Source organism: Pseudophryne corroboree, chromosome 8 (assembly GCF_028390025.1).
Source record: "Pseudophryne corroboree isolate aPseCor3 chromosome 8, aPseCor3.hap2, whole genome shotgun sequence".
NCBI classification, from domain to species: domain Eukaryota; kingdom Metazoa; phylum Chordata; class Amphibia; order Anura; family Myobatrachidae; genus Pseudophryne; species Pseudophryne corroboree.
Genome location: NC_086451.1, coordinates 377441777 through 377459814, shown reverse-complemented (window position 1 = coordinate 377459814; position 18038 = coordinate 377441777). Strand labels below are relative to the sequence as shown.

At 47.9% G+C, this 18038-nt stretch overlaps 1 protein-coding gene across 3 annotated transcripts in view; it reads left to right on the top strand.

Moving 5' to 3' along the window:
• The window catches only part of LOC134949170 (zinc finger protein interacting with ribonucleoprotein K-like), an 82251-nt gene extending 64522 nt beyond the window's left edge, over positions 1–17729 (top strand). For 2 of the 3 annotated variants that reach the window (XM_063937593.1, XM_063937592.1), the window contains 3 exons: positions 11845–11958; positions 14647–14748; positions 17032–17729. In XM_063937593.1, coding sequence (XP_063793663.1) covers positions 11845–11958; positions 14647–14748; positions 17032–17690 — 875 coding nt within the window. In that variant the 3' untranslated portion in view covers positions 17691–17729. The remainder of the gene's footprint in view (positions 1–11844; positions 11959–14646; positions 14749–17031) is intronic. The other variant, XM_063937594.1, reaches the window with a different exon arrangement.
• Positions 17730–18038: the final 309 nt, after the last annotated feature.

The following is an 18038-nucleotide window of genomic DNA, read 5'->3' as shown; positions in this document are numbered from 1 at the left end:
TTTCTCTTCACAGTGCAGCTGGAAGACAGCTCCCCAGGCTCTCCCCTGTAGTTTTCACGCTCAAAGGGTTAAAAAGAGAGGGGGGGCACTAAATTTAGGCGCAATATTGTTTATACAAGCAGCTATTGGGAGAAACTTCACTCAGTTATAGTGTTTATCCCTGCATTATATAGCGCTCTGGTGTGTGCTGGCATACTCTCTCTCTGTCTCCCCAAAGGACTTTGTGGGGTCCTGTCCTCAGTCAGAGCATTCCCTGTGTGTGTGCTGTGTGTCGGTACGGCTGTGTCGACATGTGGGATGAGGAAGGTTACGTGGAGGTGGAGCAGAGGCCGATAAATGGGATGTCGCCCCCTGTGGGGCCGACACCAGAGTGGATGGATAGGTGGAAGGTATTAACCGACAATGTCAACTCCTTACATAGAAGGCTGGATGACGTAAAACAGCGGTGGGACAGCCGGCTTCTCAGCCCGCGCCTGCCCAGGCGTCTCAAAGGCCATCAGGGGCTCAATAAAGCGCCCGTTACCTCAGATGGCAGACACAGATGTCGACACGGAGTCTGACTCCAGTGTCGACGAGGTTGAGACATATACACAATCCACTAGGAGCATCCGTTACATGATCTCGGCAATGAAAAATGTGTTACGCATTTCTGACATGAACCCAAGTACCACATAAAAGGGGTTTTATTTTTGGGGAGAAAAAGCAGCCAGTGTTTTGTTCCCCCATCAGATGAATGAATGAAGTGTGTAAAGTAGCGTGGGTTCCCCCGATAAGAAACTGGTAATTTCAAAAAAGTTACTGATGGCGTACCCTTTCCCGCCAGAGGATAGGTCACGTTGGGAGATATCCCTTAGGGTGGATAAGGCGCTCACACGTTTGTCAAAAAAGGTGGCACTGCCGTCTTAGGATACGGCCACCTTGAAGGAGCCTGCTGATAAAAAGCAGGAGGCTATCCTGAAGTCTGTAAATACACACTCAGGTTATATACTGAGACCTGCAATTGCCTCAGCATAAATAGTGCTGCTGCAGCGTGGTCTGATACCCAGTCAGATAATATTAAAACTCTAAGACAGGGATAATAGTTTGCTAACATAGAGCATATTAAAGACGTCGTCTTAGATATAAAGGATGCACAGAGGGATATTTGCCGGCTGGCATCCAGAATTAATGCAATGTCCATTCTGCCAGGAGGGTATTAGAAACCCGGCAGTGGACAGGTGATGCTGCCTATAAAAGGCACATGGAGATTCTGCCTTATAAGGGTGAGGAATGGTTTGGGGATGGTCTCTGGGACCTCGTATCCACAGCAACAGCTGGGAAGAAAAATTTTTACCTCAGGTTTCCTCACAGCCTAAGAAAGCACTGTATTTTCAGGTACGGTCCTTTCGGCCTCAGAAAAGCAAGCGGGTCAAAGGCGCTTCCTTTCTGCACAGAGACAAGGGAAGAAGGAAAAAGCTGCACCAGCAGCCAGTTCCCAGGATTAAAAAATCTTCCCCCGCTTCCTCTGAGTCCACCGCATGACGTTGGGGCTCCACAGGTGGAGACAGGTGCGGTAGGGGCGCGTCTCGGGAACTTCAGGGACCAGTGGGCTTGCCCACAGGTGGATCCCTAGGTTCTGCAAATAGTATCACAGGGATACAGGCTGGAGTTCGAGGCGACTCCCCCTCGCCGTTACCTCACATCAGCCTTGCCTGCTGCCCTCGGAGAAAGGTAGTACTGGCGGCAATTCACAAGCTGTACTTCCAGCAGGTGAAATCAAGGTACCCCTCCTTCAACAAGGCCGGGGTTACTATTCCAAAATGTTGTGGTACCGAAACCAGACGGTTCCGTGAGACCCATTCTAAAATTGAATGCCTTGAACACTTATATACGAAGGTTCAAGTTCAAAATGGAATCGCTCAGGGCGATTATTGCAAGCCTGGAGAATTTCATGGTATCACTGGACATCAAGGATGCTTACCTGCATGTCCCTATTTACCCTCTTCACCAGGAGTACCTCAAAATTGTGGTACAGGATTGTCATTACCAATTCCAGACGTTGCCGTTGGTCGGCCCCCGGCACAGAGGTATTTACCAAGGTAATGGCCGAAATAATTATCCCGTACTTGGACGATCTCCTTATAAAGGCGAGGTCCAGGGAGCAGTTGTTCGGCGGAGTAGCACTATCTCGGGAAGTGCTACAACAGCACGGCTGGATTCTGAATATTCCAAAGTCGCAGCTGGTTCCTACGACGCGTCTACTGTTCCTGGGTATGGTTCTGGACACAGAACAGGATAAAAAGGGTTTCTCCCAGAGGAGAAGTCCAAGGAGTTGTCGTCTCTAGACAGAGACCTCCTAATACGTATACAGGTGTCGGTGCATCAATGCACGCGAGCCCTGGGAAGGATGGTAGCTTCTTACGAAGAAATTCCATTCGCCAGGTCCCATGCAAGGATTTTCCAGTGGGATCTGTTGGACAAGTGGTCCGGGTCGCATCTTCAGATGCATCGGCGGATAACCCTGTCTCCAAGGGCCAGGGTGTCGCTGTTGTGGTGGCTGCACAGTGCTCATCTTCTAGGGGGCCGCAGATTCGGCATACAGGACTGGGTCCTGGTGACCACGGATGCCAGCCTTCAAGGCTGGGGGGCAGTCACACAGGGAAGAAACTTCCAAGGCTATGGAAAAGTCAGGAGACTTCCCTACACATAAATATTCTGGAACTAAGGGCCATTTACAATGCCCTAAGTCAGGCTAGACCCCTGCTTCAACACCGGCCGGTGCTGATCCAGTCAGACAACATCACGGCGGTCGCTCATGTAAACCGACAGGGCGGCACAAGAAGCAGGATGGCGATGGCAGAAGCCACAAGGATTCTCCGATGGGCGGAAAATCATGTGTTAGCACTGTCAGCAGTGTTCATTCCCAGGGTGGACAACTGAGAAGCAGACTTTCTCAGAAGACACTACCTCCACCCGGGAGAGTGGGGACTTCATCCAGAAGTCTTCCAAATGATTGTACACCATTGGGAAAGGCCACAGGTGGACATGATGGCGTCCCGCCTCAACAAAAAGCTACAAAGATATTGCGCCAGGTCAAGGGACCCTCAGGCGATAGCTGTGGACGCTCTGGTAACACCGTGGGTGTACCAGTCGGTGTATGTGTTCCCTTCTCTGCCTCTCTTACCCAGGGTAATGAGAATAATAAGAAGGAGAGGAGTAAGAACTATACTCATTGTTCCGGGTTGGCCAAGAAGAGCTTGGTAACCAGAACTCCAAGAAATGATCTCAGAGGACCCATGGCCTCTGCCGCTCAGACAGGACCTGCTGCAGCAGGGGGCCTGTCTGTTCCAAGACGTACCGCGGCTGCGTTTGACGGCATGGCGGTTGAACGCCGGATCCTGAAGGAAAAGGGCATTTCGGAGGAAGTTATCCCTACGCTATTTAAAGCTAGGAAATAAGTGAACGCAAACCATTATCACCGCATATGGTGGAAATATGTTGCGTGCTGTGAGGCCAGGAAGGCCCCAAAGGAGAAATGTCAGCTAGGTCGATTTCTGCACTTCCTACAGTCAGAGGTGACTATTGGCCTAAAATTGGGTTCCATGAAGGTCCAGATTTCGGCTCTATCGATTTTCTCCCAAAATAGAACTGGCTTCACTGCCTGAAGTTCGGACTTTTGTTAAGGGAGTGCTGCATAGTCAGCCCCCGTTTGTGCCTCCAGTGGCACCGTGGGATCTCAACGTAGTGTTGGATTTCCTGAAGTCGCATTGAGTTGAGCCACTTAAATCCGTGGAGCTACAATACCTCACGTGGAAAGTGGTCATGCTGTGGGCCTTGGCGTCGGCCAGGCGTGTATCAGAATTGGCGGTTTTGTCATGCAAAAGCCCTTATCTGTATTTTATATGGATAAGGCGGAATTGAGGACTCGTTCCCAATTCCTTCCTAAGGTGGTATCAGTTTTTCATGTGAACCAACCTATTGTGGTGCCTGCGGCTACTTGGGACTTGGAGGATTCCAAGTTTTCTGGACGTAGTCAGGGCCCTGAAAAATATATGTTTCCAGGACGGCTGGAGTCAGACAGACTGACTCGCTATTTATCCTGTATGCACCCAACAAGCTGGGTGCTCCTGCTTCTAAGCAGACTATTGCTCGCTGGATCAGTAGCACGATTCAACTTGCACATTCTGCGGCTGGACTGTCGCACCCTAAATCTGTAAAAGCCCATTCCACGAGGAAAGTGGGCTCTTCTTGGGCGGCTGCCCGAGGGGTCTCTGCTTTACAAATTTGCCGAGCTGTTACTTGGTCGGGGTCAAACACTCTTGCAAGAGTCTACAAGTTTGATACCCTGGCTGAGGAGGATCTAGAGTTTGCTCATTCGGTGCTGCAGAGTCATCCGCACTCTCCCGCCCGTTTGGGAGCTTTGGTATAATCCCCATGGTCCTTACGGAGTCCCCAGCATCCACTTAGGACGTTAGAGAAAATAAGATTTTACTCACCGGTAAATCTATTTCTCGTAGTCCGTAGTGGATGCTGGGCACCCATCCCAAGTGCGGATTGTCTGCAATACTTGTATATAGTTATTGCCTAACTAAAGGGTTATTGTTGAGCCATCTGTTGAGAGGCTCAGTTGTTATCATACTGTTAACTGGGTATTGTATCACGAGTTATACGGTGTGATTGGTGTGGCTGGTATGAGTCTTACCCGGGATTCAAAATACTTCCTATTTGTGTCAGCTCTTCCGGGCACAGTATCCTAACTGAGGTCTGGAGGAGGGTCTTAGTGGGAGGAGCCAGTGCACACCAGGTAGTCCTAAAGCTTTCTTTATTTGTGCCCAGTCTCCTGCGGAGCCGCTAATCCCCATGGTCCTTACGGAGTCCCCAGCATCCACTACGGACTACGAGAAATAGATTTACCGGTGAGTAAAATCTTATTTACTGCTGCATATTTGTATTACAGCCAAATCTTGGATGAAAACATATTTTTTCTACACAAAAGCTCAAACTGGAAAGGAAGCACAGCTCAGGAGCAACACTGTAGTCACTCTACATCAGGCTTGTCCAACCCGCGGCCCGCGGGCCGCATGCGGCCCAGGTCGGCTAGTAATGCGGCCCAGTGCAATTTTTAATTTTTTAAGAAATTCTAAAGTTTCAAGTTACACTGCCGGCGCTTGCGGCCGGGGCACATCACAACGGTTCACCCGCCCCATCCATTTTTTTTTTATTTTGCAGAGTACGGACACCACATGTGAAGCTGAGCCGGCCCCAGCAGGCTGTCAGCACATCCTGATTGGATTGCTGCCGCTGGGACCAGCACCAGCTCACGCCCTCTCCGCTGTCAGTCACAGTGTAGCCCTCCTCCGCTGCATAGCGGCACACGTGACTGAGCAGCACGAGAGTAGAGGAGCCCAGCGGAGAAATTGGTTCTACAAGAACTCGTAAGTGAGCCAGGGGGGGGGTGTCTGAAGTCCGTGGCCGCGCCGCTGTACAGTGTCCGGGAAAAAAAAAATCGGGATCTGAAGTCCGTGGCCACGGCCCGAGCCGCTGTACAGTGTCCCGGGGGGGGGGGAGAGGAGGTCTGAACCATTGTACAGTGTCGGGGGAGGGGAGGGTCTGGTCTGAAGTCCAGCGCCACGCCGCAATACAGTGTCCGGGGGGTTTCTTGGGCGCTGGGATGGACTTGATGTCCAGCGCTGCAGCAGTAAAATGAGGCCGGCGGTGTCTAAACTCCACAGTACAGATTGGTTCGGGGGGAGGGGGTAACGAGGATGAAGTCAGGTGCCACTGCAGTACAATGTGTCCTGGTGGGGGGGGGTTTGGGGTCTGCTGTCAGTCACAGTGTAGCCCTCCTCTACTGCATAGTGGCACACGTGACAGCAGCACGGAGCTCAGCCCAGCGGGAGAAATTTGTGGGCCCTTGAAGAAGCACAGTGTGGAGGGGGGGGGGGGGGGGGAGGGAGAGGAGGAGGAGAGGAAGAGGACTACAGTGTGCGTGTGGGGGGCGGATGCATTGGTGGCTGAGAAACAGGGTCAAACATCTCACTAACTTCATTTCCAAGTAAGTTTAATATGTTAACTATGTTTTCTATGGTTTTTTTGGATGATCAGGTATCGTTACTGTTATTTTATTTTATGTGCGGCCCAAACCAAATTTTCATCTTCTAATGTGGCCCAGGGAAGGTGAAAGGTTGGACACCCCTGGTTTAGGGTTTAAGTGCTTTTGTAAAATATCCACAATGTCAGTAAATGACTTGTTGGCTGGCTTTTCAGGTGCTATTAAACTCTTCAGCAAACTGTATTACACTGATACCCCTTTTCCACTAGTGTAGCACGGGTCGCAGCCGTGTCGCCTGACACGGCTGCGACCCGTGCTACAGCCCCCTGCAGACAGCGCTCACCAACCCGGCAATTGCCGGGTTGGTGACGCGCTAGTGACACGGCAGCGGCGGCGCTGGGATATCACATGATCTCCCAGCGCCGCCCTCCCTATGCACTGTGGACGGGACCCGTGTCGCCTCGACACGGCTCCCGTTCACACTAGACAGCTAGCCGGGTTGAACTACCCGGGTGGGATTCCCGGATCACTAGGGAAAAACACGGGTAACTGTGCGCCCCCGCGCATTTACCCGGGTTTAAAAAAGCTAGTGGAAAAGGGGTACTAGCCTTCGATTTCGACCACATCTGTGAGAAAAATCAAAGGATTGTATGCACATTTTAGTACCTTGAGAGCCGATGCGCGGGCACGCCGGTCGAATATCTCGTCTCAAGATATTATATGCTGCGCTTAATATTTCTTGCATCGCAGTGCGATCGCATGTGGTTTTAAGCCCACATGAGATATATTGCACTGCGATGTGTGATGGGCACCCGCATGTGATTACTATGCGATCTATCACATGATCGCATGGTAATCACTTTGGCAGTTCAAGTGCAATTTCATCGCACCTGAACTGCTGGTGCGATGCCCCGCGATGTCGCGTCGTGGGGCATCGCACAAGTGTATGGCCAGCATAAGACTGGCACCTTCTTGTCTCCTTGCACTGAATTAGCTGAACTGTATAAGTCCACTCTTTCAATATATGTAGCCCAGTCCTCTATTGGGGATCGGTATGAAATACCTCCAATCAAAATCCCGATGGTCAAAAATCCCGACAGCAATTGACCAACGGTCAAAATCCCGACAAGGTCAAAATCCCGACATGGACAAAATACCAACATTTAAAATACCGACAAGGTCAAAATACTGATATGTAAAATGCTGACATGTCAAAATTCCAACATGCGGTTTTCATTGTTTTTTTGTGTGTATGTCGACATAGGTACCATATACGTGTACTGCGTCCCCTCGCATAGCTCGCTGCGCTCGCCATGCTTCGGGCATTATATATTATATTCCGCCTCCTGGTCCACTGGGATGGTAAAGTATAAACAAGTCGGTTTCAATGAAAAAAATCATGAAAAACTCATGACGGCATTTTGACCTGTCGGCATTTTACATGTCGGTATTTTGACCTTGTCGGGATTTTAACCTTGTCAGGATTTTGACCATCGGTCAATTGCTGTCGGGATTTTGACAGTCGGGATTTTGATTGAAGGTAAAATGACTGCATCCCCTCTATAGTACCATCAAATGCAGCTATTGTGCCAATATATCCTGAAATTTTTCCTTTATACTTTGTCCTCCCTTCCTTAGAAAATGAAAGATATAACACACGTGCTCCTTTTATTCAGGTTAGGTGGTGCTGGCAGTCTGAATGAGTTGCTCCTTTTTGCACCCCACAATTGTGCTGTGTCATCCCACTGGTGCTCCACGGATCCCTGGAGCCAGTGTCAGACTGGGGAATGAAAGGCCCACCGGGGGGATGCTGTTGTAGGGGCCCATGCTTAAGGGTGTGGCCAGCCACCACAGAGGTTTGGCTAACCATTACAGAGTACATGTTCTGTGCCCCATGGTAAATATATAATAAACCATTTTCTTATGAAGTATAATGTAGCATATGTATAATGCATACAGTAATTCATGTGCACTATGATAGGGACTGGAACATGATCTCTAGAGGAGGAGGAGGGCCACAGGTAGTGGGGCCTACCGGTGGTTTCATTTGTTCCCATGTGGGCCAGTCTGACTCTGCCTGGAGCAATGCAGAAGAAGTGTTTAATCCTCGTCGCCAGTGTAAAATCTGTGACATAGATTTCAATAAGAGTTTTTTATGTAACCAGGACACAGTGAGTGTTGCATGCTTCTTTACTGGAGAACTACAGGAAACCAAAGAAAACAGAAAGAGATTCTTACGCCACCTAATACAACCACAACTAAGATCCATTGTAACCTTCCACCAGAACACATATACAGCAATGGGAACTATGGCCCTCATTCCGAGTTGTTCGCTCGCAAGCTGCTTTTAGCAGCTTTGCACACGCTAAGCCGCCGCCTACTGGGAGTGAATCTTAGCTTATCAAAATTGCGAACGAAAGATTGGCAAAATTGCGAATAGACACTTCTTAGCAGTTTCTGAGTAGCTCCACACTTACTCGGCAACTGCGATCAGTTCAGTCAGTTTCGTTCCTGGTTTGACGTCACAAACACTCCCAGCGTTCGGCCAGACACTCCTCCGTTTCTCCAGCCACTCCCGCGTATTTCCCAGAACGGTAGCGTTTTTTCGCACACACCCATAAAACGGCCAGTTTCCGCCCAGAAACACCCACTTCCTGTCAATCACATTACGATCACCATAACGATGAAAAAACCTCGTAATGTCGTGAGTTTAATACCTAACTGCATAGCAAATTTACATGGCGCAGTCGCACTGCGGACATTGCGCATGCGCATTAGCGACTAATCGCTCCGTTGCGAGAAAAATATAACGAGCGAACAACTCGGAATGACCCCCTATATACATCACAGAAACCCCATTGCATACCTCCCAACATGACCCTCTCCAGGAGGGACACAATGCTCTGCTTCTGGACTGTTCTCTTAATTTATGATTGCAGGCACCTGTGTTGAACAGGCTAATGGATAAGAAAGGTGTTTCACCACAGTGGATGGCAATCATAAATTAAGAGGGTAGTCCATTAGCAGAGCATTCTGTTCCTCCTGGAGAGGGTCATGTTGGGAGGTATGCCCATTGCAGGAGACAGAGTAAGAGCTGACATGCAATCAACGAGCTGAATCATAACCTGAGAAAAGGAAGACACCCAAGGTGGTTCCAGTACAGGTGCTGGTGGGATGGTCTGTTTGTTTGTAATATTTGAAAACAGAGACCATCCAATACAGGATCCCTCTCCTGTCTGAGGGTATAACCAGCGCTGTAGCTAGCAACAAGTCACATACAATGCCTTTGTAAGACATTGGCCCTCATTCTGAGTTGATCGCTAGCTGCTGTTGTTCGCAGCGCAGTGATCAGGCTAAAAATCTGCATTTCTGTGCATGCGTATGCACCGCAATGCGCAGGAGCGACGTACGGGTACAAAGGCTTTTGTGGTTTTGCACAGGTTCTAGCGACGTTTTCATTCGCACTGGCGGCTGCAAGAAGATTGACAGGAGAGGGGCGTTTCTGGGTGTCAACTGACCGTTTTCAGGGAGTTCTTAGAAAAATGCAGGCATGCCAGGGACAATGCAGGCGTGGCTGGGTGAATGCTGGGCGGGTGTGTGACGTCAAAAGTCAACCCTCCAACGTTAGAATCAACACACACGAAGAGTAAGCCCAGGGCAGGTCTTGTTTTGCACAAAATGTTTCCTCTTATATTCTAGAGCAAGCTTGTCCAACCCGCGGCCCGCATGCGGCCCAGGTCGGCTAGTAATGCGGCCCAGTGCAATTTTTAATTTTTTAAAGAAATTCTAAAGTTTCAAGTTACACTGCCGGCGCTTGCGGCCAGGGCACATCACAACGGTGATGCCAGCGCGCTTCACCCGCCCCATCCATTTTTTTTTTATTTTGCAGAGTACGGACACCACATGTGAAGCTGAGCCGGCCCCAGCAGGCTGTCAGCACATCCTGATTGGATTGCTGCCGCTGGGACCAGCACCAGCTCACGCCCTCTCCGCTGTCAGTCACAGTGTAGCCCTCCTCCGCTGCATAGCGGCACACGTGACTGAGCAGCACGAGAGTAGAGGAGCCCAGCGGAGAAATTGGTTCTACAAGAACTCGTAAGTGAGCCGGGGGGAGGGGGGGGGTGTCTGAAGTCCGTGGCCGCACCGCTGTACAGTGTCCGGGTTGGGGGGGGGGAATCGGGATCTGAAGTCCGTGGCCACGGCCCGCGCCGCTGTACAGTGTCCCGGGGGGGGGGGAGAGGAGGTCTGAACCGCTGTACAGTGTCGGGGGAAGGAAGGGTCTGGTCTGAAGTCCAGCGCCACGCCCAAGAAAGTCCGGGGGGTTTCTTGGGCGCTGGGATGGACTTGATGTCCAGCGCTGCAGCAGTAAAATGAGGCCGGCGGTGTCTAAACTCCACAGTACAGATTGGTTCGGGGGGAGGGGGTAACGAGGATGAAGTCAGGTGCCACTGCAGTACAATGTGTCCTGGTGGGGGGGGGTTTGGGGTCCGCTGTCAGTCACAGTGTAGCCCTCCTCTACTGCATAGTGGCACACGTGACAGCAGCACGGAGCTCAGCCCAGCGGGAGAAATTTGTGGGCCCTTGAAGAAGCACAGTGTGGAGGGGGGGGGGGGGGGAGGGAGAGGAAGAGGAGAGGAAGAGGACTACAGTGTGCGTGTGGGGGGCGGATGCATTGGTGGCTGAGAAACAGGGTCAAACATCTCACTAACTTCATTTCCAAGTAAGTTTAATATGTTAACTATGTTTTCTATGGTTTTTTTGGATGATCAGGTATCGTTACTGTTATTTTATTTTATGTGCGGCCCAAACCAAATTTTCATCTTCTAATGTGGCCCAGGGAAGGTGAAAGGTTGGACACCCCTGCTCTACATTATTAAACATAGATGTCTTTCAGTTGCCCTGTCAGAGTCATGAACATAATGCCAAAAACTGGCAAAGCCTAAACTTGCTGTCCATCGCTAAACTGTAGCAAAACCTAAACCTACTGTGGCAAAGCCTAAACTTACTGGCAATCACTAAACTCCTGCAAAGCCTAAACTTATATCCCTTTCAGACCACCAACAATAACTTGGGTTATTGCACGTGACCGCGCAGCAACCAGGGTTGTAGAAAGTCTGAAAGGGGCCAGTTGAAATAATCCATATCGATCCACCTGGTATTACAACCCTGGTAGCGAGCAGGGTTGATCACGTGTTCAACCCGGCTTGCGGTGCAATGTGAACAGATAAGCCGGGTCAATGCCACCTGGCACCCATTCACTGAATAGGAAGAGGTGGTGCTTGGAGATCATCTCATCGCAAAGCACCGCTCAAGCAAGGCGTCAGCCGTGATGTCACCAACCAGGCAATAAGCTGGGTTGGGCCGCCTGGGGTCTCAGCCGGGATGTATCCGGGAAGGATCTCAGATACGGTAAGTGGTATGACTGTGGCAAACCATAAACTTACTGTCCATCACTAAACTCTAGCAAAGCCTAAACTTAATATCCACCTGGCCCAGTTTGAGCAGTTGTGCATGGAACAATGGACAAATATGTCTCTATCTGTGTTCAAAGCTCATAGAGACTTATCCTAAAAGACTACTGATAGCCACCAGAGCGGGTTAAATTAGGATAAAGACTTGTAATAAATTCTGATTTAATTTGTTATCACTTTGATGTAATGTGATCTATCTTTTTTGGTGGGACTTTGTGAATAGTAATAATGCCATTTCCCAATTGTTTTTGTAATAATTGTAACAATATAAAAAAAAATTATTATGGGGGTGAATACCTTTTCTTGGCACTGTATATGAATGTATTGCTTCCATGTTTTCAGGTTACCCTACAGTCAATCCGAATATATTACTGAAGATCAAGCAGGAAGAAGTTCTGCGCTACACAGCTCATTGTTCTTCAGATGACCTGATGCAGCCAGACAGTCCCACTGCTGGTGAATGAAGCCTTCATATGGCATGGTTTGCCTATATTGCTGCAAACTGTAATGTTGTCCAATCTAAACTTAAAACAGTGATTTCATTTTCTTGTTTACTGCAGAGCATGCATCTTATAAAGGCCAATGGCTTGAAACTTATTATTTATTAACCGCTATCCATATAGCACACACATATTCCACCTGGCTGTACAGAGAATATGTATGCATTCACATTTGTACCTGTCCTAGTCGATCTTTCAATATATCGGGGATATGGGTGTTTTCCAATCAGCTGGAATTGCCACTGCTGCACACTTATCCACAATTTATGGCAGTGAGGGAAAATTTGTTGATGTCTGCATTGTGTTGATGTCGGCAATTGACTGTTTCCCTCTATTCCCTATCACTTATACACACATACGTATACACTAGGGATGTTTTCCGTGAACGCATACAGATGTGTACCCATATACAGTATATTACCCATCCATCCCTTTCACATGTGTCTATGTATTTTTTTTTACTTTATATTTGGGGTTTGGTTTAAGTGAAAGTGAGACTAATTCAGAGTTGTTCGTTATGTTGAAGTTTTCGCCAGATTGCGTGTTTAAATGTTCCATTGTGATTCCACTCGCAGTGAGGATTTCTTTGCATACTGAATGACTGGAGGTAACGGGGAGTGGCGACAAAAACTCAGGTGTGGCATGGCCGTTTTTTAGGAGTGTGTATATGCTGTCAGCTGCGGTCCTATACGCAGAGAAACATGGTGCCAGCGTCGCTACTGCCACAGCCAGTCTGCGTACCATAGACCTACTCGTGTCGATGTTTCCTGTTGTTGCGTCTAGACTGGGAATGTGTACGCGTTGCAAATGGTTTTGCAATCACTCCAGTGGGCGTCTATTTTCATTTCTCGGTGGAAGCTTCCCTTCTAACATTCGCAATACCGTAGCCTAGAAAATCGCAATTACATTAGCGTACAACTCTGAATTAGGCCTTGTGTACATAAATATAATTTTATGAAACATGGCATCAGGACTGCCCTAGGCCTATTACAATAAATTGGGAATTTGTATCAGTTTATCATATTTTTAACCGCAAGATTGTAATGAATAATTGCAATAACTGCAATTTGTTAATACTGCAATTGAGCCTTTTGCCGACGTTGAGTATGTCGACACTGAGAAAATTTTGACATTATTCATGTTGGCAGTACTATTTTGCCCTAAGCCTAACCCTAACTGCAGTCCAACTCTAACGCTCATATGTTAATAAAGTAGATAGGCATCATGTCGATGTTTCGTCCATGTTGACGTACTGAACCTGTCAACATTAGGCTATGGCCACACATAGCGGCCAAGCGGATCCTGTTCAGCGGAATCCGCTTGGCCACAAGGAGACTGCCGCCGGCTCCAACCACAGCATGCTGTGGTTGGGCCGGAGGACAGGACTGCGAGATTTCAATGAGAACACATACATTGTATGTTCACCACACTGTGTTTTATTGAAATCCCATGCGTCACTGGCCGGATCCTGTTCTGTGGGATCGCGCAGAACAGGATCCGTGTGAACACAGAACCCGGGACCCGCTTGGCCGCTATGTGTGGCCCCAGCCTTAGAGTGTCAGCATTCTAGCAACTACTTACTGTTGAAGGAATTTTAATCCTTTACGTTTTCTTTAGTTTATTTGTATATATATATGCCCAGCTGCAACTATTACATACTTTGTTTTAGTTTATTTTCTTTTTTTTTGTGTGTGGTTTTCATTAACTCTTTATATCTACTAGGCAGTGTTCAAATAATGCTTTAGTTTTTTTCCAGCTTCTGTGCTTTTTTCTATAAAGTCTTAAAGATGTCAGGTGGTGGGGTTTTATTTTTTTTTGGTCCTTTTTCTTGTATAATCACTGTTAGTAAAACAGAGTAGTTTTGTATCCAGAGATTGTAATTCATTATTTTAATATAGCACAGTGGTTCTCAAACTCTCCTCAGAACCCCAAACTGCTCACGTTCTCCACGTCAGCTAGCAGGTGCACGAGTGTAGACATTTCTCACTGACACGTTTTTTAAAAGATCCACAGGTGTAGCCAATTATTTCACTTGTGGGTGTGGTTCTTTAGGTCGACATACATTGGGTTGACCACTGAAAGTCTGCATGCATTAGGTCAACATGGTCACTAGGTCGACATGTACAATGTCGACATGAGTGTTTTGACTGTTTTTGGTGTCATTTTCTTCGTAAAGTGACGATAAGAACCCCAATTAGTGCACCGCATGGCTCGCTATGCTCTGCACAGGTTACTTTTCCCAATTGTTGTCCACGTGGATCGTTAAGTATGAAAAAAAGGAAAAATTGGTGAAAAACTCATGTCGACCTTTTTGCGTGTTGACCTAGTACACGTCAACCTAGTGACCATGTCGACCTAATGTATGTCAACCTTCAGTTGTCGACCTAATGCATGTCGACCTAACGACCGCCTCTCTTCACTTGTGATTCTGTGAGGAGACCTGGAAGACATGAACTGTTTGGAGTCCTTAGGGGCGAGTCTTAGAACCTGTGATGTAAAGGATTTTGTGAAGATACAGAATCAATCCAGAAGGATATTTTAGAATTGTGGCACTGTTTCAGGGAGCATGTAAAGGGTAGGTAGACGCCCCATGTAATGATGTTTTGAAGGAGCGTTTGTGACCACCATGTTTCATATTTTTAAGGTTATACTGGTGTGGACCAAAATGTTCTATCGAGATTAAAATATGATGATCTACAGGGTGGCGCAGAATCTGAAGAAGAACAAAATAGCTATCTTAACTCATGTGAGTAACTAAATTCCTAAACCTAAAAAAATTATCTATCTCTCAACATGCTGTCTGGCCATGTATGTGAGGCCAAGTCTATAGTGGGATGGGCTAAAGCAGAACATAGCCAATGTTAGCCACTAAACCAGTAATTGGGTAACTAGTGGCCTCAGGGCCTCTTGCGAGCCTCCCCTTGAGCCTTTAGCTAAGGCCTCCCACTTTCTTTCTTCCTCGTGACCCAAAGTGGGTCGTAACCATTTCAGTATGGGAACCTTGGTACCGTGGTGCTGACTGTCAGGTTGATGACTTCTCTGATCTCTCATCCAGTTATTTAAAGAGTCTGAAGTAACGGACAATTCAACAGATTTTCAGACTCCTTGAGTCACTGAATGAGAGATCTGAGGAGTCATCAGGTAGCTCCGCCCCCACCCCAATGCTCTGCCTCTCCTGTCCCGCCCAGAAGCCAATGCTGCCACCATAAGGCTGCACTCCTGGCTACCTCACCTACATGCACATATCCATAGGGGGCACATGTCTGGCAGTAAGGAGGCATCCAGGTCCTGGTGCTTCCAAGTTGTAGGAAACGTGCTGATGAAACAGGCAACCAGCAGCAGTCTGCAGTCAGACTCAGAGGAGCCAGTTATCAGCAAGCAGGACTCTGAGTCTGTGTAGAACTTCTTGTAAATGCAGTATGGGAAAGGGAAGGGGGGGGGGGGGGGGGGGCAGAGAGCAGCAGCAGCAGAGGTGCATGAGGGGGAAGGAGGGGAGCACTGTGCACAGACTTTATAGGATGTGTCTGTAGGTGGGGGGGAACAGGGGAGCACACAGTGTAGGTTGTGGAGGGGGAACAGGGTAAAATTCATTAATTAAACACCTACAGCATCTCTCTAGTCACCCTTTGCCACCCACTGCCTCCCTCTGCCATCCTCCATTGCCCACTGCCTCCGTCACTCTCTACCATCCCATCAGCCATTTGCCAACTTATGCCTCCCCCTGTCATCCTCTGCCATCCCCTATAACCATCTACCTTTCCCCTGTCCCCCACTACCATCCTCATCACTCACCACCTCTCACTATTCATCCTCTGCATCTCCCTGCAGCCACTGCCTCAACCTCTCTCCCACTGCCACCTTCTGCATCTCACTGCCACACTCTGCCAGCCTCATCACCCACTGCTTTCCCAAGCCACTCTGCCTCTCCATCATCCTATGCCTCCCTCTGCCTCTCTTTAGTCACCCACTGCCTCTCCCTAGTTACCTTCTGCCTTCCTTTGTCGTCACCCTACACCACCCTCTGTCTTCCCCTTGCCTCTCCCTAGTCACCCTCTGCATCTCCCAGCAAGCCACAGCCTCCCCATCACCTTATGCTGCCCACTGCCTCCTCTGTTACCCACTGCCTCCCTGTGTCGCCCATTGTCTCCCTGCCACCCCCAAAACCTTCACAGCCGGTATAAACTTAACATTCTCAGGAATATATTAAGAAAACACATGCAGGGTGGGGTCTCCGAAAGGAGCTGGTCCCTGCGATTGTGTAAGAGATGAACTGATCACATTAGCGGTCACTTCACTTTTTTGCCTCTGCAGTGTTACTGTGCACGTGCGGCCGGCCATTCTGCAGTGACTTTCTGGGGTCCTGTAAATTGTCTGAAAGGGTCCCAGAGCAAAATAGTTTGAGAACCCATTGAATAGCTGAGAAACTGTTTTATTACCTTTTTTGATGTGTTATTAGTTACAGATAGGTGTCTCTTTATCTGATTGAAAATGTTGTTTTAATGTCTTAAATTAAGGGTAATGTGTGGACCTTTTAAAGGCCGATTGGTCACCCAGTGCAGCCCCTGGAGCACATCAGGTTGCGTATTGCTGATTTAACCTGTAAAGAGTAGTGATGTGATTTTCCTGCAGCGGTTGTCAAACAGCTGCAGGAAAACTATGATGCGAATTTACTTGTCTTTATTTCACAAACCTAAAAGGGTCACTATGGCTGGTGCATCACAGATTAGAATCTCCACTTAATAGTATGATACACACATTCTCCATCATGCACATACCATGCTCTCCTTCTCTAGGTTAGGACTGTAATCTTTCTCTGGCACATACACTTAACTTTTTACACCGTGCTTTCTCCTCTTTCTCTTTATTATAACACGTTTCAGACTGGCGATAAATTGATAGTTATTTATTATTTTATATAAACAAGTTGAATTGATTTCTCTTAAAAGTCTTGTTAGAATATCCTTGAATATTTATGATATTTTTTACATTTTGGTCACTATGATAACAAACCAATTCTACCTATTAACAGACAATATCCCTCTAGACACCAGCATGGAAGAAGAGAACGCAGACAAATGGGACGGCCACCTGAGTCTTCAGGAGCCTGTTTCTATGACGTATGATCTCTCACAGTGTTTTGGTAAAAGTATAAATGGAGAATTATATCCTGCATCCAAATGGAAGGCAAGACATGTGTCGGCCAATGGGTTTGCTACACCTAATTCCGATGAAAGAGCTTTAAGCCCCATCAGAGCAGTACATCAAATAGACAGTCCGTATAGCTGGTTCTTTTGTGAAAAAAACTTCTCCCACACTCCCCTGGCACCCAGACAGGGGAAGCCCCTAGAGCTAAGACCATTCAAATGCTCCGAGTGCGATAAAAGCTTTACCGTTAAATCTAACTTGATTAAACATCACCGTATTCACACGGGGGAAAGACCTTACAAGTGCACGCATTGTTCCAAAAGCTTCAGCCGCAACTCGCACTTGATCACCCACCAGCGAACACATACAGGGGAAAGGCCTTATAAGTGCAACGAGTGTGACAAAAGTTTTATCCAAAATTCCGTGCTGATCCAGCACCAAAGGATCCACACTGGAGAGAGACCCTTTAGATGTGACGAATGCAAGAAAAGCTTCAGCCAGAAGTCCTGTCTCATCCGTCATCAGAGAACTCACACCAGATAAAGTGTTAAAGAATAAAAAAATTGGCAAGATTGCAAAGTGGGAATGACCTACAGAGATTTTTATGTAAATGGGTTCCAGGTGTTTTAAAACACTGCAAAGACCTAAGCCAAACCGGTTGTGGCAGAACCAAAGCAATAAGGAGGCCTGTGTTGTCTTTTTATGAGACCCCCACATGGAGAGTTTAGCCAGATGTGCTGTAGGTGTTTTAATTGGTATAGCTATTATAGAGAGAGGCAGCATCAGTACTAGTGTATTCCCAGCTTGCGATCTGGCGCTCTTATTTAGCCACCACTTGAAGAATGAATCCGTCTGAGTGAATTGTTCTGTCATTACTTTTAACGTGCATTT